Source organism: Myxine glutinosa, chromosome 13, assembly GCF_964187855.1.
Source record: "Myxine glutinosa chromosome 13, kmMyxGlut1.1, whole genome shotgun sequence".
Taxonomy (NCBI): Eukaryota; Metazoa; Chordata; class Myxini; order Myxiniformes; family Myxinidae; genus Myxine; species Myxine glutinosa.
The window spans coordinates 23,056,200-23,081,888 of NC_136273.1; the positions used below are offsets into that span (position 1 = coordinate 23,056,200).

At 42.6% G+C, this 25,689-nt stretch overlaps 1 protein-coding gene across 1 annotated transcript in view; it reads right to left on the reverse strand.

Annotated features, from left to right (window-relative positions):
- Positions 1-664: 664 nt before the first annotated feature.
- LOC137438700 (transcription factor GATA-4) overlaps positions 665-25,689 on the reverse strand; it is a 33,931-nt gene continuing 8,906 nt past the window's right edge. The window contains exons 2-6 of the mRNA XM_068133962.2: positions 21,944-22,110; positions 5,689-5,814; positions 5,450-5,537; positions 5,247-5,359; positions 665-2,261 (exon numbers count right to left, since the gene is read on the reverse strand). Of these exons, the coding sequence (XP_067990063.1) occupies positions 2,091-2,261; positions 5,247-5,359; positions 5,450-5,537; positions 5,689-5,814; positions 21,944-22,110 (665 nt within the window). The 3' untranslated portion in view covers positions 665-2,090. The remainder of the gene's footprint in view (positions 2,262-5,246; positions 5,360-5,449; positions 5,538-5,688; positions 5,815-21,943; positions 22,111-25,689) is intronic.

The following is a 25,689-nucleotide window of genomic DNA, read 5'->3' on the forward strand; positions in this document are numbered from 1 at the left end:
ATTGTGTCATCAAAGATGGGGGATACTTGAATAGTATTCCAAGGGTCATTTTGTTGTAATCACACATGTAACATGTAAGTGAGGTTACGAGCGTAAACAGAAGTCCAGGTGAACTGTGAAGCACCTCTTACCATACCGTGAAAAGTTCCCTTAAAATACTTCCACTGGCCAATTAATTTTCCACAACCACAATGGTGGTAACAACCACCTCTTACTTTGAGAATGACCTGTGCACAATTAAATAATTAATTGGGTAATCAAGTATTTAATTTTTATTAATTATTTCATAATTTAATTAAATTAATTAATTACCTCCCTGGGTTAATTGTTGATCTTTAAATATTTTAAGAACAACAAGCGCCGGTGTCCGACTACTCGTACATACACGTCTTTGATTTGCGGAGACGAGACCGGTTCGAGAAGAGCAGATCTCATAATAAGGGAATAACCCGATCGATAATGGAGCAATAATCCACAATTCTAATGCATTATGAATGGAGACAATTGCCTTCGATGAAAGTGCCAGAGACTTTTTAAAATCTTTTTAAAAAATTATCTTCTTTTTTTTTAAATTAAGGACATGTCCGTAATAGGAAAGCAATGAACACATTTTAATTTAAATACATCTTTCCTTTTTGCTCGCAGGAAACCACAAGACTCGTGCCTTCATAAAACAGAGTTACTATGCCTGTGTAACTCCTTTTGTTTATTAAAACTTTTTTTATCCAAAACAATCCACCTTCAAATTTTAAACTTCATGTAGCTTACATCTTTGAAGATTTGCCACAAACATATATATATATACATATATAATACTGTATATACATATATATGTACATTGAAAGCTCATGCTAAACAATGAAAAAGTGACTACAATAACCGCGAATGGATAGGTAGCAACTTAAAATATTACTTTGAAGCATCGCAGGTAAAAAATGCATGTAATCCTCATTGTGAACATTTGCTCCAATCAAACCCGTCGGTTTGACTCTATAACATCACTATACTGATAGAAGATATGGGTGAGGATTGTGAAACAAGATGGGAGAAAGGGGGGAAATGGAGGAAGAATGACGGCTGAATAGGGAGAAGGTTGGAAAGGGAGGAAGAATGATTGCTGAATGGGGTGAGGGGGCAATGGAGGAAGAATGGCTGCTGAATGAGGGGATGGGGTGGAAAGAATTTGGAGCAGGGCTGGGTAAGGGAGTCGGGAAGAGAGCAAAGAGTCAGTTACTCCACATGCAGGTGCGATTCTGTAAGCACAGAGGCGTGCTCCATTGAAAACCTCCCACGAAAATTCCAAAAGCCTGCAATTGTTCAGCTCCCATCACCATGTCAAGTTCGGGAGTTTGCAGCACCACTTCCCGGAGGCATATTTCACCCCTTGGCCGCGTTTCGAGGAGATCGTAAGGCAAAGCTCGAGAGAACGTTGGCGGCTCCTTGTACGACTGACTATAAGGCACTCTGCAACCCCCTAAAGTTACGAAGGGAAAGCGTATTTGGTAGTTGTAGAGAAAAGGCACATTGTAATCCACTGGATTAATATCTCAAAGACAGATTTCAAATATCTGGAATGCAGGTCAGATTTTGGGATTAAAAATAAAACGTTCTGTCGTTGCCTATTTATTTTAAAAAAAACAAAAAAAAACTTACAAAACTACCTCACATTAGTATCAATATCACGCCACACCTATTTACAAAGTCCACACTGATTGTCAAAAATTGCTTGCATTAGGTAGCAAAAAAGGGATTGCACTCAAAAGTGGTTTAAAAACAACAACAATAACACCATATGATGTCCTGAAGACTTCCCTGGATTTGCCCAAACACCTTGTGCACGACACACGCACCACAGAGGCTCCGGCATGGTTTCCAATTCCATGTTGTTGTTCCGCAGTTACTTTGGTATTGAAACAATAAAAGTTGGAAATTTAAGAAGAGAAACAGCCGATCCTCAGTTGATGCCAAAGATGACCACTCGGGCTCGCGTTGTTGGGCGGGCAGACGGGAAGCCGTTTTTATTTCTTTTACTCCCATGAATCCCAGGGGGAAAAGATGGTGGAAAGTCAAGAAGATGACCCTTGCTGAGATCAAGCAATCGTCATGGTGCTCCAGAAACTCTGCCGCATCACGTCGTTACCCCCATCGTCGTGCAAGCGGCCGCCCGTCCCAGGCTGGTTCAAGGACCCCATGGCACCCAAGGCCGCAAGGCCGAGACCGTGGGTGTGCGCATGAGATGAGGGAGATCCGGACGTTGTCACCTGTGAAGAGGAAGAACACAACGAAGAGAATAAACATATGCGCAGAAACGAGCAATTAAGTTTGCAAAAGTAAAGACAAGACTCTTAAACTTCCTGTTGTTTTCCTATTTTCCTTCGAGTCACATCGTACGTCATGTGATGGTGTGCTCCAGCAATGTCATTTGCGGAAGTGAAGGTAAAAATAGTCAACAACTAGAACAGCACTCGGTAAAACGCATACCTCTGCCAAGCTGAACAGTTTATGTTTTCTATCCACTGATAGGCCGGATCTGGATTCGGACTTGAACCAAAATCTAATCTGCTTGTACTTGTCACCTAACCAACTAGCCCACCAAGTTTAGTCATAACTCATCCATAACTTTTTTAAATATCATGTTATTTATCACTTTTCGCCCAATCGCTCAATAGTGAAGAATCACTTAAAAATTAAATAATTATCGTATCCAAATCCATATTCAGATCTTCACCAAAGTCGAATCAATTAGTCCTTTTCACACACGCAACCAGTCCATCACGTTTCGTCCAAATCCATCAATAACTTTTTGAGATATTTTGTTCACAGACAGACAAACAGACAGACAGACAGGGTGAAAACATAACCTCCATCCACCTTCGGTGGCAGAGGTAAAAATGGATCAACGGCTTTACCGTAAAATGCCCTCGCATTCGCCCGTGCATGCCAGCCAACTCCAAAGTGCGGGCCAAATGGGAGTTTGGGTTTTTTTATCTTCTTACTAACATTATTCAAATACACTACACAAGAATACAGATGTGTTCGATTTGATATTACGATTAATCGATTTATTGATTCGTGCATGGCCATTTTAAAGAAAGCGCCACTTGCTTCTGACATGTCCAATTGACGTGTTTGTAGCAATAGCTGCACGATCTCCCTCGACATTTTGCGGGAAAAAATTCGCAACCGCTTGGGATTTCGAATTCTCCTCTCATGACCTTTTTCTCTAGCGTCTTGTGCACATTTTGATGCCACACGTCCAAATCGGACTTACCATTCAGGTGTCACATTACAATTAGCAGGTGTCACATGTCCTAAAAAAACTGCAATTTTTGCATATGTTTATGTACAACATGCATGTGAATACGGGTTACATGCGTTAGGACACTGATGGTGTAAATTAATTGGCCTGTTATTTCCTCTGAGTGTTTTAGCATGTTATCTAAGACATACTGAATAATTATAGAACAACATAATTAGGCAATAATTAGACAAATTAACGTATTATGGAAAAATAATTGTAACGTCACGTTCATTAGGTGATCATGCATGTGTGTGCAAATTTTCAAGTTCATCGGATCATCGACAGCCAAGATCAGTCAGGAAAAGCTTAAAATCACCCAGTGCAGTTAAGTTAGGGTTAAGTCAGTTGTCCCACAAACTATCACTCATGGTAGCCATAAAAAAAATCCCACACAATATTTACGTCAGTATCCTGGGCAACGTCCAATTTCCCTTCATTTCTTTGACTCGAGGATGGATGGAGGGGCTTTGGAGTTGGGGGTGCGGGGCAGGGGATCCTTTCCTCGGAGTCCTAAACCTGAAGCCAAAGATGGCGTGGATGGGACCGAGCTTGAAGAACACCGGGAAACAAATACGCTTTCTCCAGCCACTGAGTGTTGTGCACAGTAGGAATACAAAAGTGGTGGCACTACGGAAAATCTGGACAGAAGTAAAGCTCCGTTCACTTATTCCATCCTATCCAGATTCTTCCGAGATGCATGAAAGACTCGTTTCAAATCGAGAAATTTGCATTCATCGCAGGAAAGTGTGACGCAAGTGTGGGATCGTCACGACTTAACCGTTACAATCTGAAATTGTAGCTGTAGGGGCAGTTTATAGGTTTAAACTGGATTTGGATGCGTACTTAGAAACGACGGGCATCGAGAGGTACAGGGGTATGGTACGAATGGTAGACAGCTTAATTGAGTTGAGATGGCGGTAAGTTGGAGATGTCCGATTGTTTTGTGTATATGTCAGGTCAAGTGGGAATGTTTAGTTAGTTGGGAAAAAAATTAATGACTAAAAGGGGTAAAGGAAGAGTGTTGTCATTGGGTTGTCGAGAATGTGGAGATGTCTGGGCTTTCCTTGTGTGGGAAAGAGCTTGTTTCTTTAAAATTAAAAATCGAATCCATCAACATCTATTTTCAAAGCCCCAATTAAACCCACCTTGTGTAAGGGGAAACTCGTGTAGTTGACCCCACGAGATGGTGGGATTAATCGGGGCCTTGAAAATAGATGTTGATGGATTCGATTTTTTTTTTTTTAAAGAAACAAGCTCTTCTCCAAAGTTTGAAGTCGAAAAACAATGTCACCGTTTCCTAATTTGTGGAAAATTGCCTTTACTTCAGATATTCCAAAATCGACATGAATGATTAACTTTGACCTTTACTCGGATAGAAAAACAGACGAACAAAAACCATATTAGAGCAACACACTACCAGAAGCATAATCACCAAGCTGCTAGTACCCATTACGGGACTATCGATATACGCAAACGTGGTGGGGTTAGGGTGATATCAATTTGAAAAGAATTGATTTGTGAAAAAGAAGGGAAAGGTAGGGGGCTTGGTGGTGGGATACAAGGGAAAATGGTGTGGGAGTGGAGAGAAGGGAGGGTGGGACAGTAGAGGGGTGTGAGAGGAAAGAGAAAGGGAAGTGGACCATGTATGGCACTTAGAGGGAGAAATGGAGGTGGGGGGTAAAAGATTCCGCCATTTTGTATTCTCATCTTCGCCGAACATCACGTTTCATTGAGATGCGACATCAATCCCCGCACGCGATCAGCGAGTCCATGACCTGGTGTTAAGAGCTCATGACCGCATGAACAAAACCGCATGATTTTTCTATTTTCTGCAATAATTTCAACACAATTTACTTTTTACAGTAATTTCAAGCGAATGATCTCTATTTATATTTAGGCCACAGACTTGCTGATGGCCTCTTGACTATTTCCGCAGGAGCCTGACCTGTTGTGAACAAGGGTACCCAGGTGCAGTGGCCGGTTCTACTTTCACGAGAGGCATCCCATCGTGTATTGAGGATGCCGAGCCGCTGCTGCTAACCGAACTCGTTCCGACACCTGAAAACAGTGCGTACCAAAGTAAGGACCAAAATAATATTTACTCTGCTGAAAGTCTACCAGACTTTATGTTTCAAACGCAGGTCTCACCTGTGGGTGTTTTGCACTTGTTCGGGTTCTTGGGTTTACGCTTTCGGGTCTGAATTCCATCCTTTTTCATGGTCAGTGGCCTTGGGACCTTTGGTGTGGGAGAAATACAAGTCCATGCTTTGTACTCCGACAAAGACATTTTACTACCATGTGAGATGCATGCTGATGGGCATGAGATAAGCCAGTACACACATGTGCATGCTCGCACGTACACGCGCGCACACACGTTAACTACTCACCCCGTGCAGCTTTGTATAGAGACCACAGGCGTTGCACACTGGCTCTCCCTCGGCGTTTCGGCGCCAGAGTGTCGTTGTTGTTGTTTGGCAGTTCGAGCAGCAGAGTCCCACACGCCGGGAACCTGACTGCAACATCAACCACAGAAAGAGTATGAAACACAGGAAGAGTAACAGTCATCAAATTCGTTTTGGGTAACAGCGAATGCCACGTAAGAATGCAAGCCTGGCACCAAGACATTTGTACTCGGATGATGGCAGAGTTTCAACCATGTGTTATCTCCTGCTTGGCTTCCGAATTGAAACAATTCATTCTTGGTTTTCCACATGATACGTGTACACTGTACAATGGCCTTGAGCCGTTTACATTCTATATATGGTTAGTTTACCTACACTTTCGTATTATACAATGAAACCCTCAAAATCTGTTATGGAATTCAAAAAGCCACAAATCACCCTTAGGATAAAGGCCTTGAGCATACATCAGGCCAATGTTTAAAAGTTCTTCTGACGATGCAATCCAGCAGCAAATGAAATTGGCAGTTGTGATGGGAAATTAACAATTAAACTTTTAACGCATTTGTTTTAATAACTTTCAAACCCAAGATAATCAAGTATGGCGGTTACGCGATAAGAAATGCCTCACTTTTAGTTGGCAAGTGGTGGAATGAGTGGTTGCGTAGGTTGACAAGATATCTCGAAGGTATGTGCTCACTCTCGAGCTGTTTAGTCTGGGTTAGATTCCTGACCCGACTATAAACTGTAAACCTGGTGCTTTGAACACGGCTGCATGAATGAGTACGTCGTCCTTTCGGTATTGTCGTCCTTTCGGTATTGAAGTTTCAATTTTTTTGCAAAAATTTCTAAAAATAAATAAATTCCACTTTGATATTATGGGGTAATGTGTCGATCAGATATGTGTGGATCGGCGACAAAAAAAAATCTCAATTCAATCCATTTTACATTCAGGCTGCAACACAACAAAATGTGAAAAAGGCAAGGGGTGTGAATACTTTCTGAAGACACTGTGCCTCTCCCCTATCCTTATTGTCTCCTAACAATTATCCTTTGTATTCATGAAATTTCCGTGTCTTGTGCTGATTGGCACATCATTTCCATCGAGTCATGTGACTTGTGTAATTGAGATGAAAGGACTTTGAGAACAACTCACTTGGAGTCTGTGCTAAGTTCCAATGATCAACTACAAAAAGATTATTGATGACAATTTATCAGCAGGTTAGGTTGGGATTTTGACATGACTCGTTTCGTAGTCTGTTTCGAGCTCCGCCATGGCCATTGGTCCATGGTGGTTAAGGGGGTTCCAGATTTGTTGAAAGTGTGCCGGCAACAATCATCTGCTCTTCGTGACAGACACCATGGGATATTTAATGTCCACCGACTAATGCTAGTAGATGGGACACCCAGCAGAAATCGATGCTGGTAGTGTATTACATTACCCCAGTGTAATGTCCATCCAACGGACGGTGCACCTTTTGATGCAGCACTCTGCCCTGCGAAGCACCAATCTGGGAGTCAAGAATCAAACCCAGACGAGACAGCTTAAAGGAGAGTGCGCTACCTCCGTATTGTCTTTTCGGACGCAGAAGACTCGTCAAATATAATCAGTCTTCCTCCACTAAAGGCCAAAACCACAATCCTTCAAACACTTTGCAAATGCGCCAAATGGTGCATCAAATTCTTATCGTGACTATGTCCTGGAATTACTCGACTGGAGGCAACACCCTGACCTTTTTGTCTGTATTCCATGCACCTTTTTGGCTGAATGACCACAAATGAAGAGGACAGGTTTCTTAGGTTGTTTAATCCAACACACCCCATAGTACTGCAGATAAACACCCAAATGAACATGTTTACTCCATAACAATAGTTGTTTGCCCACAAATCACATCAGCAAAAGAGAAAGGAAATGGTATTAAAGGAAAATGGCTGTAGCTAGAGTTTGATCATCAATTCCTGCATTTTATTGCATGCAGCCAAACTTCTTACTCAGCACTCAAATACTCAAATTAAACACTCAAATACATTCCCTTTTAGTAGGAGTCAATACGTTTGCGAAACATTTGTCCAAGTGACCTAAGCTGGGAAAGTTTTGTTATTTTCTTGCGTTGAGATTCTCCAGTGGCCTCAAACTGCATTGCATCTGACAGGAGGGCCTACTCGCCTTCGGCTGTATATGTATAGTCTGGGTTAGATTCCCGGCCCGACTATAAACTGTCGGATTGGTGCTTCACAGGCCCAGCGTTGCATCAAAAAGCACACAGTCCTTCGGACAGATGTTAGGCTAGGGACACGTTTGTCCGGCATGATTTGCCGGTGGGCGTTAAATATCCCATGGTGTCTTTCATAAAGAATAGGAGATTGTCAGAGACACGCTTTCTCTGTTCCAAGGTCCTGCCCTAAATGACTCATTAGAGGGTCCGACCTCCAACTTGTGCCTCTGAAACCCCCTCAACCACCATGGCCAATGGTCCATGACCGAAATGAGTGACAACAATAACATTTCTCTCCCCTTCGCCATTTTTCTCTCTCCGTACTTGACCAGGTCATTATTTATTATTATTGTTATTATTATTATTATTATTATACAGTACTTATCATCGAAGCCCATATATACTGCAACCATTCAGCCTATTGAGAGGAATTTTGAACCCAAATCAGTTCCAGCTCAGAGAGACCTAAAGGAAACCTGAAATGGTAAATACAGTGCCCTCGATAAGTATTTGAACAGTGAAGTCAAATTTGTTATTATTGCTAAATACTCAATAAATTTGGATTTAAGATCAAAACATGAATATGAGGCAAGAGTAGAGAAGGTCAGATTTTATTTCTTGGTATGTCTATGTATACAAGTTTTACCATTGTAGAACAATATCACTTTTTTATGTTCAGTCCCCCCATTTTAGATAAGCATAAGTATTGGAACAGATTAACTTAAAGTAAATGAAAGTAGTATAATAGTATTTTCTTGCATATCCCTTGCATGTAATAACTGCATCAAGCCTGTAACCCATTGACCTCACCAAACTCTTGGTGTCTTCCTGTGAGATGTTTTACCAGGCATTTACTGCAGCCATTTCCAGTTGTTGTTTGTTTTGGGGGGTTTCTGACTTTAGTCTCCTCTTCAGCAAGTGAAATGTATGCTCCATTGGATTTAAATCAGGAGACTGACTTGGCCAGTCTAAAACCTTCCACTTTTTTCCCCCTGATGAACTACTTGGTGGCGTTGGCAGTGTGTGTTTTGAGTCATTGTCTTGCTGCATGGTGAAGCACCGCGCAATGGGTTTGGAGGCATTTTCTTGTACATAGGCAAACAAAATGTTTCTGTACACTTTCACATTCATTCTGCTGCTGCCATCATCATTTACATAATCTCCACAATGCTTTAAAGATGAGGTAGTATGTATGCTTTGGATTATATGCAGTTCCTTCCTTTCTCCACATTTTCACCCTTCCATCACTTTGGTAAAGGTTTATCTTGGTCTCATCTGTCCAAAAAACGGTGTTCCAGAACTCTACTGGCTCGCCTCTGTACTTTTTGGCAAATTCCAATCTGCCCTTTCTGTTTGTGGTGCTGATGAGAGGTTTGCATCTTGCGGTGTAGCCTTTGTAATTCTGCTGTCGAAGTCTTCTGTGAACGGTACATTGTGATACCTTCACCCCTGCACTCTGGAGATTGTTGGTGATGTCACTGACAGTTGTGTTCGGGTTTTTCTTCACAGTTCTAATGATTTTTCTGTCATCAACTGTTTTCCTTGGCCAATCTGACCGTTGTCTATAGCTAAGTACACTAGTGGTTTATTTATTTATTTTTCAAGATATTCCAAATTGTATTTGCTTTGCCTAATTTTTGTGTGATTGTTCTAATTGAATTATTCTGTTCTTTCAGCTTCCAAATTGCTTGCTTTTCTTCCATCGACAATTCTCTGGTCTTCGTGTTAGTTTATGCCTACTGACTCCAAACGGAGACACCCAAGGCAAAAGCAAAAGCTAAAATCAAGACGAGACATTCACAGTTCTTTTATATATCACCGAGCAATGCAATAAGAAACCTGAGCAACAAGAAACACCTGTTAGTCATTTGTTCCATTACTTATGCTTACCTAAAATTGGGGTCTGGACATGAAAAGTGTTATTGTTCTACAGTGGTAAAACATATATACATAGAAATACCAAGAAATAAAAGCTGACCTTTTGTACTCTTGCCTCATATTTATGTTTTGATCTCAAATCCAAATTTCTTGAATATTTAGCAATAATAACAAATTTGACTTCACTGTTCACCAATACTTATGGAGGGCACTGTAAGTCCGTGAACTGAAACACAACCATTTAAACAATGCAGCTAGATCCAATGAGTCACAATGTAGTTGAAAGTGGGCAGCACAAGGTGTCTCGTGTTCATTTAAAATATGTAACAGAGAAGGCTCTGCCAACTTGAAACTTGGAGGCCAACTAGCAAGGAAATGCATTTGCAATGTGCACTACACCTTGGCCTCACACACTTCCATGTTATAATAATAGAATCTTATGAGAATACGCTTAACCTACACCTATTAAAGTTGTTTTGTTCCAGATATGTACACAGACTTCGTTTCGTTTAACAAATTTCCTTATTTATCTTACGAAGCACGGCCTACGCTACAACATAGGACACGTCATTTGGGCTTAGTTCTTTCTGTATTAACTTGGAAAACACTTGATTACATTGCTTAATATAACATAAGGAATGATTTGATAAATCCCATATGATTATCATGATTTTCCTCATCGTCATGATAATTTGCAAAATGCCAACTGGTTGTGACATCATAGATGTGACCTGCCAGTGAATGGAACCGCATTCCCTCGAATTGAGTGAGAGTTGCTCACAATCCCTTTAAAGTATCAGGTGCTTCAACGTAATTTACCTTAAAGTATAACTTTTGCATTTTCTCCAAACCTACTGCAAGCATTATAGTGATAGCGTTATGAGAGAGACATACACAAAGCTGGGTTAAGCAATTGGCCCACTTCTGTCTGCCCGTCCGCTCACAAACGTCAGTTTATGATCGAGGATCAACTTATTAAATTGAATGTTATATTTTGAACACGAATCGGAAAAGAGACATGTAGTTGAGCAGTATTTTGGCTCTGAATTAGTCCCGATAGCACATGATCAGAGAGGGGGGGGGGGGGGGGAGTGGGGTAAGATAATAATTTTATTACTCTGTCTTGAATAAAATAGAAAATCATTCGAAACTGGAAACTTACTGTTTTTAAGGACGTCATAAAGGACAAAAAAACAGCAGGCACGAATAACTAATGTAACGTGTTGGAGAAGGTGGTGTAATAGACACTGTGTCAATGGCGGTGAATTCCAGAATTTTTTTTTTTTAATACGACTTTTAAAATCTTTATTGTATGTCAATTTAATTATATACTCGTACACTATAGAACACAAATATATATTTTTAAACCTCCAGTTTTGCAGTATTTGGACAAGTTAAATAAGGTGGTGTATAAGACTGCATCAATGGTGGTAAACTTCTGGAATCTTTTTAACGACGTTTTAAATCATCATTTTATTTCAATTTACTTCCGGAATCTTTAACAACGTTTTGCTTTCAGCAAGCACTGCTTTTTTTAACAACAAGCACTGCTTTGTTTCACAAGCACTGCTTCAGTGACCGAGCTACACCTCAGGAATTATGCAACTGGCGTAACAAATTTTTCATTGAATTCTGTCACTTATGCATTTCATAGGTAGGAAGGTCAGTAGGTAGATAGACACACAGACAATGTGTGGTTGGAATGGATTGTGCATCGTGACGTATTCAAATAGTGAAAGCACAAGTTTTCTCAAACATCACAATAAGAAAAGCTTTAGATGTTAGTGTCCATAATTCTGGCAGGGGAAGCCTTTGGTAATTTATGGAGTAAACTTTAAAAGTTTGTGTATTTAGAAATATGATCCATGGAATCAAAGAGAAGTTGATCAAGGTATGCTGACTGCTGTGGGAATCAAGAAGCTGACGTTTCGAGCGTTAACCCTTCATCAGAGAGAAAAAGAAGAAGCTTGCAAGCAAGACTAGTTCTTCATTCTTCTTTAAAATCTTTTAAATCTATTTTCATGACATCATCGGTTTTCAAAAGTGCTTCCTAAAAAAGAAAAGGTGAACATAGAACTCCATGTCACATGATCATCACTTGCGAAGCGTCATGCCAGAGCCCCCTGCGTACGTGTAAACTTTTCATTGGAACGAAAACTTGCCAGAGTCCCCACATTCGTGCGACATAAAAGTGTACCAAGCATGAAAACTTCAATATGTTGTACTCTTTGAGAAACTGAATGGAAAGGGTGGGGGAGGGGGGGGGGAGGCCATGGTGGGAGTAATACCTGATATTTTAAAATAGCAACTGTGCCTGTGGAGTAGATACATTTCTCCCATGCCATATGCTAATTGCACTTGATTTATGAGTTTAGCCTGTTTGTCCTTCGCTCCCATCTGAGCACTTAACTGACAATTCTGGGATCCCAGGTTCAAACTAGAATGGCACTCAGTAGAGCGCATACCTCTGCCAAGCTGAACAGTTCATGGTTTCTATCCCACTGATAGGCCGGATCTGGATTCGGACCTGAACCAAAATCGAATCACCTTGTTCTCATCACCTAACCAACTCGTCCACCAAGTTTAGTCATAAGACGTCCATAACCTTTTTGGAATATAGTGTAGAATCACTTAAAAATTAAATAATTATGGTATCCAAATACATATTCAGATCTTCACCAAAATCGAATCGATCACATTAACTTCGTTTTGTCCATTTTCTACTTCTGATTTGTTCTTGCAACTCATCCAGGAATGTCAAAGTACATTGATGTCTCCTAATGTTTTTACGCATGATACATGTACAGGTTCCTGAGATCATAGTTACAAAATAAAAATAATAAAATATATTCCTTTGATTTATGTTCCCCACCCCGTAACCTTCGAAAATTGTTCATCTGTAGCTCAGAGAAAGGTTAAAATGCTGATCCGTAACAGACGCTAACCTTGAAGTGTTTGCATACACAGCCTTTGCACCAGGAGTAACAAGATAATAATTAGAAAATGCAAGGATAGATAAAGCCTTAAAACTGGACGATATCCAAGAGGGAAATTGAACAAATCATGGCAATTCGACCTTTTAAAGATAATAATTTCATAAAGGTGTCACATGTGGCAGAGCATTGGATGGGAGTCAGTGTTACAAGGAGGAAGAAGAACAACTTGTGAGCACAGACCTGTAAATTTGCCTTCAGTGTAAAGGAGAGGTATTTGAGATGAAAAATCAGATTTTGCAACGAGACAGGAGATGATCACTTTCCTCTTGGGCAAATGTAATTTACAAACGTACATATATATATATATATATATATACATACATACATATACACACACCAAGGCAGGATGGCCTCGAGGTACGCAACCTAGTTTCTAAGCTTTCTAGCCTGGGTTTGAGTCTTGACGTAGCTATAATTCTGGTGGTTCTGGTGTTTCACAAGCAGGGTGATTCATAAATGTATGTGCCGTCCCTCGGATGGACGTTAAACAAGCTTCCCAGCTGCCGGTATTAGTTAGTGGACGTTAAAGATCCCACGGTGTCCTTCGCGAAGAGTGGGTGAGCTATCACAGGCACGCTGAACAGATTACAAATTCCTGCCCTAACCACTGCTGTGAAAGCAATGGCAAACCATCCAGTATAACCCTTGCCAGAAACTGCTTTGGCAGCACGGGCGCTCTATAACAGAGTATGGTCCATCAGAAAAATTAATACATTTTATTTATTTATTTATTTGTTTGTTTTACACAAACCACTGAATTATTTAGCCTGGGTTTGAATCCTGACCCAGCTATAAACTCCCATCCTGGTATTTCTCTGGCAGGGTGTGGCATCAATGTGTGTGCCGTGCCATCTCTTGGAAGGATGTTAAGCCGTGTGTCCCATCTGCTAGTATTAGTGGCTGGACATTAGAGATCCCAAAAGTTGGCGAGTTATCTCGGGCAGGAATTTATCATTTGTTCAGCGTGCCCAAATCACCTTCAGTGGAACATCAGGGCCGACCAGCCGGTTCGTGAAAGACTTTGTGGCAAAAACTTCCCCACAGCAGACCCCATAAGGTGGGAATAATCGGGGCCATTGAAAAAGTAGTATAAACGTGACATGATACTAAACAGCAAAGACGATACAAAACATACACCGAAGTAACTGCATTGTCACACGGAAATGTGACCTGCCTCTTCCCTTATGGGAGCACGAGATGCAAATTTACCTGCTGACACAACGAGGTTCCCATCAAGAATTGGAAACATGGGAAAAAAAACTTCCTATAATTGAGGAGGTGAAAAGAGATTTTCTTCGTTTGGGTCTTCGGGAAGCTTGATACTGTAACCCCAGGAGGGACAAAAGCGGGGTTAAAGCCGGTGTCACAAGCAGGAAACTGGGAGATAACAGAAAACTGGATAACAAATGGCAAACAATGACGGGTTAACCCTTCGAATGCCAGCAACGGAATTATCAACGCACAATTTTCACATGATTCGTATAAACCCATCCATAAACCTCCTTCAACACTATCAAATAAAAACGAATGCAACAAGTGTCCTTTAAAGGTAGAACTGAGTGACATCATTGCGGAGGATGTGATAAACACCTCAACAATGCTGAACCTTCTCTACCTGACAGCAAAGATCACAACTCTACTGAGCAGCAGTTTCCCTCGACTTGCTGAGGCCGAAAATAGTGGAAGTCCCACTTCCACATCCACAAATACCCTCTCAGCCTCATTTCCCCTATTTTTTGTATACCGAGTCGAGGCTCGTGGAAGAGCTAGAACACTCAACAGACCAGGACGCAACATAACCAAAGGAACAGCAGGAGGAGAAGAGGAAACACACCAACAACAGGGCCGAAGGACAAAGTAGACGGACAACAATGGATGTGAGCACGGATGAGGGGTAGGGATAATGCAAGGGTGGATAAGATGGATACAGAAGCAAACTCTCAGGAAGGAAAAAGTGGAAATTTGGAATGAGGTCGGCTTGGCGGGTAGAAAAGATCATGGTTTTGGATAGGGGATGATCTGGGATGATGGTGAACATCTATTGGAGGGAATAATGAGATTAAAGACTGTGGGAGGTGGTTCCACCGACAGGAAGAAGAGGAACAACTGAGTGGAGGTGAGCAGTGTTCCTGGATTTAGGTACGGTAGTTTTACTGGAAGGGGATTGCTGGTGGACCGCGTGGGTCTTGCAGATACCTGGGGGTGGGAGGGAGGGGCAAAGCATGGAAAGAGCAGAGGGTGCAAGACCAAAAAGGAGGTGGAAAAAGACAGAGAGATCATCAACCTGGCAGCGATCATAAAGTGATATGCCAATAGACTTAGTTTCATCATGGGACATTCCAATGATATTGAAGGCCTTGGTTTCCACGGTGTCAAGCTGAGAAAGATGTGATGCAGGGGAGCCAACCCAGAGGGGAGAGCAGTACTCCATCAAGTTGTGGATGAAAGCCTTGTAGGTGGATAGATAAGAGTTCAGGTGTGCCAAGGAAGGACTTTGTATGATGCAGGATGTCGAGTCGGCAGATGCCTTTGGGTGCCAACTTTGAAATAAGTTTTGACCAAGAATAATCATGGCTGAGTGAGACCCAAGAGTTTGAGGTACTTAACGTCTTTGAGACAATTGTTGAGAAAGTAATTGGGAGGGTTTGCCAGACAGTCCATTTGGAGAGAGATAGTGAGAGTGAGATTTGTCAGGATTGAAAGACATATTCCAAGTGTTTGAACAGCTTGGTGATTTGTTTTCAAGGTCTGAAGAGAGGGAAGAGGCTGCAGCCTGCCTGGCTGAAGGATGAGGGATGTCACGGCCGAGGCTCGAGTCGTCAGCAATAGATAAAGGGGATTTTCCAGAGATTCAGATAGATCATTGATGAAGATCAGGAATAGGACTGGGCCCAGAACACTTCCTTCTGGCACTCCAGCCTTGACGGGGAGAGGAGATGAAAGGATTCCGTTGAGAGTCAAACGTTGGCTACGAGAGTAGAGGAAGTCAGTAAGCCATGTATGGAGTTGGCTTTGGATGTCATAGGCAAATAGTTTGAAGAGCAAGGCGGGATGGGATGCCAGACTGTATCAAAAGTATGAAATATGTCCAGATAGACGCTCTTGATCTCGTGTCTGACATTGAGGGCCTCCATTGTTGGGATTGAGGGAACCATCATGTACAAGGTAGAGTGACCAGGTCTGCCCAAGGTAGAGTCCAAAGTAGAGTTAGAGTCTGAATATTTCACCTTTCCACTAAATCTATTCACGCACACACTGTCCAATGGATTTGTGAAAGACTTGGACCAAAAAAACAATTTCATGGCCGACCCCAGAAGGAGATGAGAATAATTGGTACTGATCAATAAGTAGTACTAGTATATGTAGTAGTTATAGAACCTGAGCAAACGAGGAAAGTACAATTTAGACCTAAACGGCATTTGGCATACATCAAGATTGTACACCTGTGCAAGCCGATTACACCTATACTCCGAGCAGAGAACAAGGAAATCCATGTTTATTGTACCATGGACATACTAAAGGTTTATGGGCATGATTGGACAGGTTACCTTAGGCAATGTGATGTCATAATGTCTGCGTGTTGCTTTTACTTTATCCTCTTTTCTAGTTTGCAATATTGGTCACACGTTCTTACATTCACTCCTCGCAGGTAATTAATCAGTGCAAATGACTGATGGTCCAATAGCAAAGAGCCAAGAGCAACTCCAATAGTATCCCGCATTCCAAGGACAATAGGAATGACTACACTTCATGTCCTTCGTCCAAGTTTGCGTTCGCAGCAGTTTGAAATGAAATGTCTGTTCCCTCAACGAAAACAATTATTTATTATTATTATTATTAGTCCCCTACCGGTGTACACCGGAGGGGACTATAGGTTTGCACTCCGTCCCTCCGTCCGTCAGTCCGTCAGTCCATCAGTCCGTCACGCAAAGAACAGTTTTCCGGACTTTTTTTCTAAACTCTTAACGCTAATGATTTCAAACTTGGTACATGGTTTTCTCATGATAAGTTACAGGTCAAGTTCGAACTTCACGACGTTTCGATCATTTTTGACAAAGTTATGGCACTTTGAACTTTGGGAATTCTGATAATTCTGATGATCCTTAACTCAGTGCCATTTTAAGTTTTAATTTCCTTTAAAAAAAGATTTTCTCTGCAATAATTGGACCGATTGAGATCAAATTTTCACCGTAGGAGGGACTCGGTCTGTAGAATATTTTAATGGTAATTATGACGTCACATGTCAACTGGTTAGGCCGCCATATTGTTTTTTGTGAAAACACAAAAACCCCTTTTTCTCTGCAACGGCTGAACAGATCGAGGCCAAACTTTGCAGGCAGAATCGCATACCCATGACGAACAAAAAGTCAGCGAGCATGACGTCATGCGGCACATGGTTTCAGAGTTATGACGTTTTTAAGCATGAACCTTTAAAACCAAGCTCCTCCCTAATTTTTGATCCAATCGAGGGGAAACTTCACAGATCTGTTCAGCATGTCAGTCTACTAAAATGTCCTTTTGGAATTTGCGATAGGGCACGTGGTTTGGCAGATATCGTTAATTAAACGAAAATATTTTAAAAATGGATATCAAGCCGAGCAACATATATATATATACACATCGATCATTGATCGTGAACCGGAAAATATAATAAATTACTGATATTTAGCGACTCAAAAGGTTCTTTATCAACAACTTATTTTCTCGTGCTTCTGCTGACCTGTCTGCAAGGTGTATAAATCGAAGTCCCGAGTGCGAATCACAGGTGAGCCCGTCCTGAGGTAATTAGCGATTGGGAACGATTCGGAACCTGTGGGTAAATAACCCTTGGTAATTTCCCCAACATTTTCCAGACGACAGGCTGCCGGTAGGGGACATGTATTGCAGCGCAATACTCAGAATGCTTGTTATTTTGGTTTAAATATGTTTAGTTGACCAATGACAGCAAACTTAATGGAAACAATTGGTTTTTATCCATGTAGCCAACATTGTGAACTTCAGTTGGCCTGTTTGTTTTTCTCATCTGAGAACGTACTTCATGGTGTTGTGATCCCAGGTTCAAATCCCAAGCACTGTGATGATTTGTCTCTTGTCTGCTCATGTCCTTGTAATATCAGAAATTGTGTCCTTGGCCTGAATGCGGTACAAGTACTGGAATGTCCACAAGGATTAAGAAATTGGAAAAAAAATAAATTATACTCTCCCCTCACTTGGCCTATGTACACATTACTTAAAGAGGGGAAAAGATGGAGCAGGATGTACGGAGCACATGAAGATGGTAGAGGTTGGAATAATTACACAATTTTGGGTAATGCAATATTTAGGTGTCCAATTTGACCTGGTGGTATTATCCTTAGGGTGTTGGCTATGAGTCTGATTGTGAGTCTGGGACGTCGGCGGGTCTAACTCCGACCGAGTCGTGCCAAAGACTTAAAAATGGTACGTGCTGTTTCCTCGCTTGATGCTCAGTATTCAGAGGATAGAGCACAGACAAAGACCATGGGTTAAATTCAGCGGGGGGAGGTGGATTTCACCTTAATATCTCATTAATTGTGCCACTGATTAAGGAGTGAACTAGAATGACACTCGGTGGAGAGCATACCCCCGCCAGCGGAACAGTTGACGTTTTGTATCCACTGATAGGTCAGATCTGCGCCAAAATCTAATTGGCTTGTTCTTGTCATCTACGCAACTCATGCACCAAGTTTCGTCCGAATCCGTCCACACCTTTTTAAAACATGATGCTAAATATCATTTTGGCCCAATCACACAATGGTAAAAAAAATCATTTAAACAATTAAAATTCTATGATTTGGATCCAGATCTTCACCAAAATCGAATCAATTCGCCCTTGTCAGACACCGAACCTGTCCACAAAGTTTCGTCCGAATCTGTCCATAACTTTTTGAGATATCCTGCTCACTGACAGACAGACAGGGCGGAAAAGATAACCTCTGTGCACCTTCGATGGCGGAACTAAAAATGACGTCACAAGATGACAACTACGGTACCCAGAGTGCCACAGGAAGTTACATCTTTTCCCCCGCAAGGTCAACGGCCATGTTTGTCCGTATTTAAAAATTTGAAAGGTCAGGTCCACTGTTGTCTCATGTCTGTCTGCACACAGATGCGTAATTTGTGTGACAGCTCTTCCGAAACTAAGAAATAAATCTTATGGGAAGGTACACCATTGTCATAGTTAATAAATGGAGAATTTTAGGATTTTGTCAAAATGTGGAAGATTTGGGGGAAAAAAACGACGTTTTAAAAATGTTTGTGAATAATAATTGATCGGGAAGCAAGTGACGGGTGCTGTGCTGAGTAGAGATAAACGGTCACACACTCAAATGATACATTATCATGGAATGAGGCACTAATGTAAGGAAGTGCTGTCGGTATCATAAAGAAGGGGAGTTTGGCATTACCTTGAATGTAGTGTATATATAGTTGTGGTTGCTGCGCTAGAAAAGGGATTTATTATTAAGAGAGATATATCAGTGTCAAGCTGTAAGATGCTTCCAAACCTGTTGGCTTTAATTATAGAGAAATGTGAGATAAGACGAGACATTTTACAATTCAAAATAAACCCTTGGAGATAATGAGGGCCTTAAAAATGCTGAAGATAATTTAAAAGGATAAAAGTAAAGTTGTCAAAAGTTAAGGGAAGGAGTTATGGAAGTGGAACAAGGTACGATTGAGAGGGAGGGATTCGGCAGAAGAGGTTTAGGGTTTAGTGGGGGGGAGGGGGGGGGTTCAGTGGGAAGAGTTCAGCAGGAGGGACTCAGCGTGAGGAACTCAGCATGAGGGATTCAGCATGAGGGATTTAGCATGAGGGATTCAGCATGAGGGGTTCAGTGGGAAGAGTTCAGCAGGAGGAACTCAGCATGAGGGATTCAGCATGAGGGATTCAGCGTGAGGAATTCAGCATGAGGGGTTCAGCATGAGGGATTCAGCGTGAGGGGTTCAGTGGGAAGAGTTCAGCAGGAGGAACTCAGCATGAGGGATTCAGCATGAGGGATTCAGCGTGAGGAATTCAGCATGAGGGGTTCAGCATGAGGGATTCAGCATGAGGGGTTCAGCATGAGGGATTCAGCGTGAGGGGTTCAGTGGGAAGAGTTCAGCAGGAGGGATTCAGTGGGAAGAGTTCAGCAGGAGGGACTCAGCGTGAGGGATTCAGCGTGCGGGATTCAGAATGAGGGATTCAGCATGAGGGGTTCAGTGGGAAGAGTTCAGCAGGAGGGACTCAGCATGAGGGATTCAGCATGAGGGATTCAGCGTGAGGGATTCAGCATGAGGGATTCAGCATGAGGGATTCAGCGTGAGGGATTCAGCGTGAGGAGTTCAGCGTGAGGGATTCAGAGGGAGGAGTTCAGCGTGAGGGGTTCAGAGGGAGGGATTCAGCGTGAGGGATTCAGCATGAGGGATTCAGCATGAGGGATTCAGCATGAGGGATTCAGCGTGAGGGATTCAGCGTGAGGAGTTCAGCGTGAGGGGTTCAGCGTGAGGAGTTCAGCGTGAGGGATTCAGCGTGAGGAGTTCAGAGGGAGGAGTTCAGCATGAGGGGTTCAGAGGGAGGGATTCAGCATGAGGGATTCAGCATGAGGGGTTCAGTGTGAGGGATTCAGCATGAGGGGTTCAGCATGAAGGATTCAGCATGAAGGGTTCAGCGTGAGGGATTCTGCGTGAGGAGTTCAGAGGGAGGGGTTCAGCATGAGGGGTTCAGAGGGAGGTTTTCAGAGGGAGGGGTTCAGCGTGAGGAGTTCAGAGGGAGGGATTCAGAGGGAGGGGTTCAGCATGAGGGGTTCAGAAGGAGGGGTTCAGAGGGAGGGATTCAGTGTGAGGAGTTCAGAGGGAGGGGTTCAGCATGAGGGGTTCAGAAGGAGGAGTTAAGAGGGAGGGATTCAGCGTGAGGAGTTCAGAGGGATGGGGTTCAGCATGAGGGGTTCAGAAGGAGGGGTTCAGAGGGAGGGGTTCAGCATGAGGAGTTCAGAGGGAGGGTTTCAGCATGAGGGGTTCAGAAGGAGGGGTTCAGAGGGAGGTTTTCAGAGGGAGGGGTTCAGCGTGAGGAGTTCAGAGGGAGGGATTCAGCGTGAGGAGTTCAGAGGGAGGGGTTCAGCATGAGGGGTTCAGAAGGAGGGGTTCAGAGGGAGGGATTCAGTGTGAGGAGTTCAGAGGGAGGGGTTCAGCATGAGGAGTTCAGAGGGAGGGTTTCAGCAGGTGTGATGAATAAAAAACTGGGGATTTGATAATGTGGGATTGAAATGGTGGAAAATGTGAACATAACAGAATGGAAGGATAATGTGGCGTGCAGGCGACGGCACATCCTTACATCGATGTACATTTACATGAACAATGAGAGAAGGAAATGGAGGAATCTGCATGGTACACGGGACTCAAAGGTAGGATCACAACTTCGTATAGGTAAGTGCTCTGACCGGAGCACCCGAGGAGTCCAAATGCCCAATTTGCGCAAGGTGCACCCGGAGATGCCGTAACAGGAAGTACATTTTCGGTTGAACAGGAATTAATAATTATAATGTGAAAATAACGCCCAGAACATTGATATACAAACTTTCTACTTGTTAATCTATTTTTATTATTTTTGTAAAAATATGAAAAACAATGATAAAGGGTTTTGATAAACATTTACAAAGTTCGAGTGGCCATGATACATGACTTTTGGGATCAGCATTAACTGCCCATGCTCTTCTTTAAGTCAATGCTGCATTTGAAATCTACCACTACTCTACCTCCTCCTCTTCTTCTTCTTCTTCTTCTTATTATTGTTATTCTTCAATGGCCCCAATTATTAACACCTTCTTGTGAAGTCGATCGGGAATGTTTCTCATCCAAGTGTTTCATGGATTGGCAAAGGTGGGCCCGATATTTGACTGAAGGTGATTTGCGCAGGGATTTTTAGATTGTTCGGGGCGCCGGCCATAACTCACCTTCTCTCCACAAAGGGCACCCTATGATCTTCAACATCTATCAACTGTAAAACGCACGAGCGCAGAGGATGCACACAGACATCACCGATACGAATACGGTACAAAATGATAGACATCACTAAGTGTTGCAAATACAGACGGGACAAACGCACGCTTGCTTCCTCCTGGTGTCAGGTAGTTTGCACAAAAGGGTGACTGTACCCACCAGGCGGCGTTGAGGTTTGATGAGTGGCCGATTTATTCCGTTCATTTTGTGATAGAGGCCGCAGGCATTGCACAGGTAGTGTCCGGTGCCATCTCTGCGCCACAGTGGTGTGGACATGGCCCCGCAGTTGACGCACTCCCTGCCTTCGGCAAAGTCGTCCATAAGATCTGTAGAAAGAGCAGACAATTATTGTAAGAGCAGACAAAACAAATCATTGTTCATTTCTGCTTTGAATCTGCCTTTGCTTCTACCCTCCGATGCCGGTACAGCACCTTTGCTTCCTCGGCGTCCTTTGGCTTATGTTTTCACGGCATTGACCACTTTGTCCTGCTGATGAATCCATCAAGGCAGAAAAATCACCCTCTAGGACCGGATTTAATAATCTGAACTTGTGAAAATACAAGTGACCATTGAACCTCTCACCCCACACGTCGCAATTTTGGGTGGCAGTCAAGGTGGAGGTCTCTCCGATTCTCAAAATCACCACGACCTTTTGACCACAACAATGCGTGTTGAAAATAAAATGTATCGATTAAAAAAGAAAATGTCTAGTGAAAGAGCGAGCATGTTAGAAAAAAAGTTTTCAATAGAGCTAGACATCTAGACATCTCCTAAAACAACAAAAGGTGCTGCCAGGGTCCGATGCATGTCTGTCCACCTGGACTCGGTCCTGATTTTCTTTCCCAAGAATTGACAGAGGATAAACCGTCCGAGCATCGCATTCCTGTGTCTAAAGGGGTCTTCGTCTTTTTAGTTTATGGCGTAAACCAGGTCAGAGAACAGATGTACCAAGATATACTATTTCTGAAAGCCTGGGATCCACCAAAAAATGTTCTCAAGGTCTTGGAGAAACGACAGTGCAGAGAGAAGGTGAGCAGGGATTTCTTAGTGACCATGATAAAGTGCGCAAGCGAGGGGTCAAGGGGGTAAAGGTCCGTTTGAAAGGCAGACTGGGGCACGTGCTGTGTCAAGGGATCTGATGGAAGCCAGGAGAGATGGCATTGCAAGGGAATGAGCAACACAGTCAGGCCACCATGACCTTTGACCATCTGCAAAAGGTCACGAGCTGAAGATGGAAGAAGCTTTAGGTTAAAGAACTGTTTTGTGTTGTTCGGAACGACACAGTAACCTGGTCCATCCCAATCGGGCCTCCATCAAAGATCGGCATCGGACGATGTACGCGACGAGTTATTGTCCTGCGCCGTTGTATTGTACAACAAACTTCAATCCAGCGGATTTTGATGTACATTGTACAGGGAAGCAGATTGAATCGAACAGACCAGCCACTCTCTTTCTTTGGGAAGTCGTTAAGCTTTTCTACTAAAATCCGTGCTTTTCATAATTTCACAATGATAGTTACGATTATTATAAATTATTTCATAATTTCACTTGTCAAAACAAAGACCATCGGGAAAGTTGGAAACATTGAAACGCGTGTCGATTCTCTTTGATATGGAATCGTGGACATTCCGGGAAAAAGAAAATTGCGCGGATTGGAATTACCGAGATGGATATTCCGAATAATACAGTCAATGAAAAGGGGGACGTGGGACTTTAACGAGATAAATGATCACCCTGTTGCTCCCACGACGAGATGATTGCAATACCGAATTGTTCTCCCTCCTCGTACCACCAACGATGAATTTGATGGACCACCAGCCAGTGAAAAGGGGGACGTGGGACGAAGGACCACCAGAGGGCCTCATCAATCTGCATAGGCGTTTCATAAAACCCTCATGGCGTAGCTGCGATGTCTATTACTGAAACATATTGCGTAAAGAAGAGGAAACGGAAATAGATGTGTGTGCTCGGTATCTACAACTTCGACTTTAGCAGCACCGATTATCCACAGCTTCTGGTTGAGTCTGCCTTGGAACGTTTTTGAGCCAAGTCTTTCACTGACCGGAAATTTGTAATTTGTTTGGGGTGCCGGGGATAACTCGCCGACTCATCGGGAAATAAACTTTGGGAACTTTTCGTCCAACATTGGCAGACGGGTCCTTCAGGTCCATCATAGGGATGGCACACATCGATGAATTGCCCTGCTTGCAAAATACCGGGACGACGGTTTATAGCTAGGCCAGGATTCAAACTCGGGCTAGACAGCCTAGAGGTGTGTACACATTTACCTCCAGGATAAGTGTGCACGCTACATCCCTCGTGCGCACAGTATACGCGGCCGATAAAACCGTCCAAATAACTTCAATAGAGAAGTTTATCGTCAAGATTTCAAAATTCATCTGTTTAACATGTGTAACTGTAATTGTTTTTGCACTCTGCAGTTTGTGAAAGGGAGAGGCCCAAGGGAGAGAAGGGGATCCTGGTGGTGTTTTCTGACAATATATGAAACCTTAGTGTGAAGTCTTGTGTCAAGTATCATACAATTCTACAAAAAGGTACTTACTCGGGCCTAGGGGGGATTAGAAGGGAATGCCGAAATCTTGCTAGTTCCTCGTAAATAGAGCTTTAACATCATTGATTTAACACGAACAATTATTTTGACCAAGGAAGTTTAAGTGAAAGACCACCATCACTCCCAACCCTCAAATATCCAATTTGTGGATATCCCTTTACATGTATTTTCAAAAAAGATTATTCACAAGGCAAATTAAACGGATGAAAGTAAAACGATTCCATAAGGGACTGTTTGGCATTAAGATGTCAGCATCGCCTCTCAAGAACATCGATCGAGTAGTTACATAGTCTGAAAGCCTGGTTACTTAGAAAGTTATAGTTTACTTTTAAACCACAGTACTTGTGAGTAAACTTTTGTCGAATATAGTTGATGTATATGCTGACATCACTTAAACCCACTTTGTCGTTGCGACTTTGGACCTTCAAATATGTATTTATCAAATAAGATTCTCCGTGCATGGCACGGCGGTGTACATGAGGGTGTGTGCCTGTTGTAGTGCTTGCATCGGTGAGCGGCCACTTGTGACCAATAGGCGGCGCTTCCATTGAATTATCTGCAGGTGTGTCTCTCTTTGTTGTAAATTTCTGTGTACCTCTTTTATTGCTTGCATTGTGTGGCTACAACTTCTGCTGCTGCCCCTTCTATTCCCCGTCATTCTCTTCATCGCTCATTTCCTCCCTTCCCACTCCTCCAGTACCCATTTTGTCTCCATCTCTAACCGTATGGGCCTCCAATACCAGAAGGCTCTTCCGGTCTAACATTATAATTTTTATTTACAGGTTGCTGCTACTTCTGTGTTACTCGTATTTTCTGCTGAACAGACAAATTCCTTTCAAAAGGACATTCCCAATTGCTATGCATCTGTTTCTGCCGATGATCTCTTCTTTCTCCCTTACACTTTAAAAGGCCCACCTCCTGCCCTGGTGATAGAATCACTACCTTCATCAGAAACTACATCCACCACAATCTCTATTCTCTGGGTCTGCAATGTGGGGTACCTACCTGTAGCACCCCCAAGCTATCACCTACAGAGACTCCATATTGTACGTCTTACTTTCTTCTTCTAACACGCATGTGTTGGTAACTACCCACCTCAACATTCTTGTCTTTGCATGTGGTCACTTCAAGTGCCACCATTCCAGGTGGTCGGATATCAAAAATGCGACATCGACTCAATACTGCTGCCTAGGCCTTTAGCAGGCCTGACTCAATCAGTACATTTTCTAACAGGTCTCCACAAATATATAACCCTCTCTGTTGGATTTGATGATGATTCATCTTCCCTCTCATTTCTCTTCAGCCTTACCTGGCTTCTCTCATCAATAAGGTT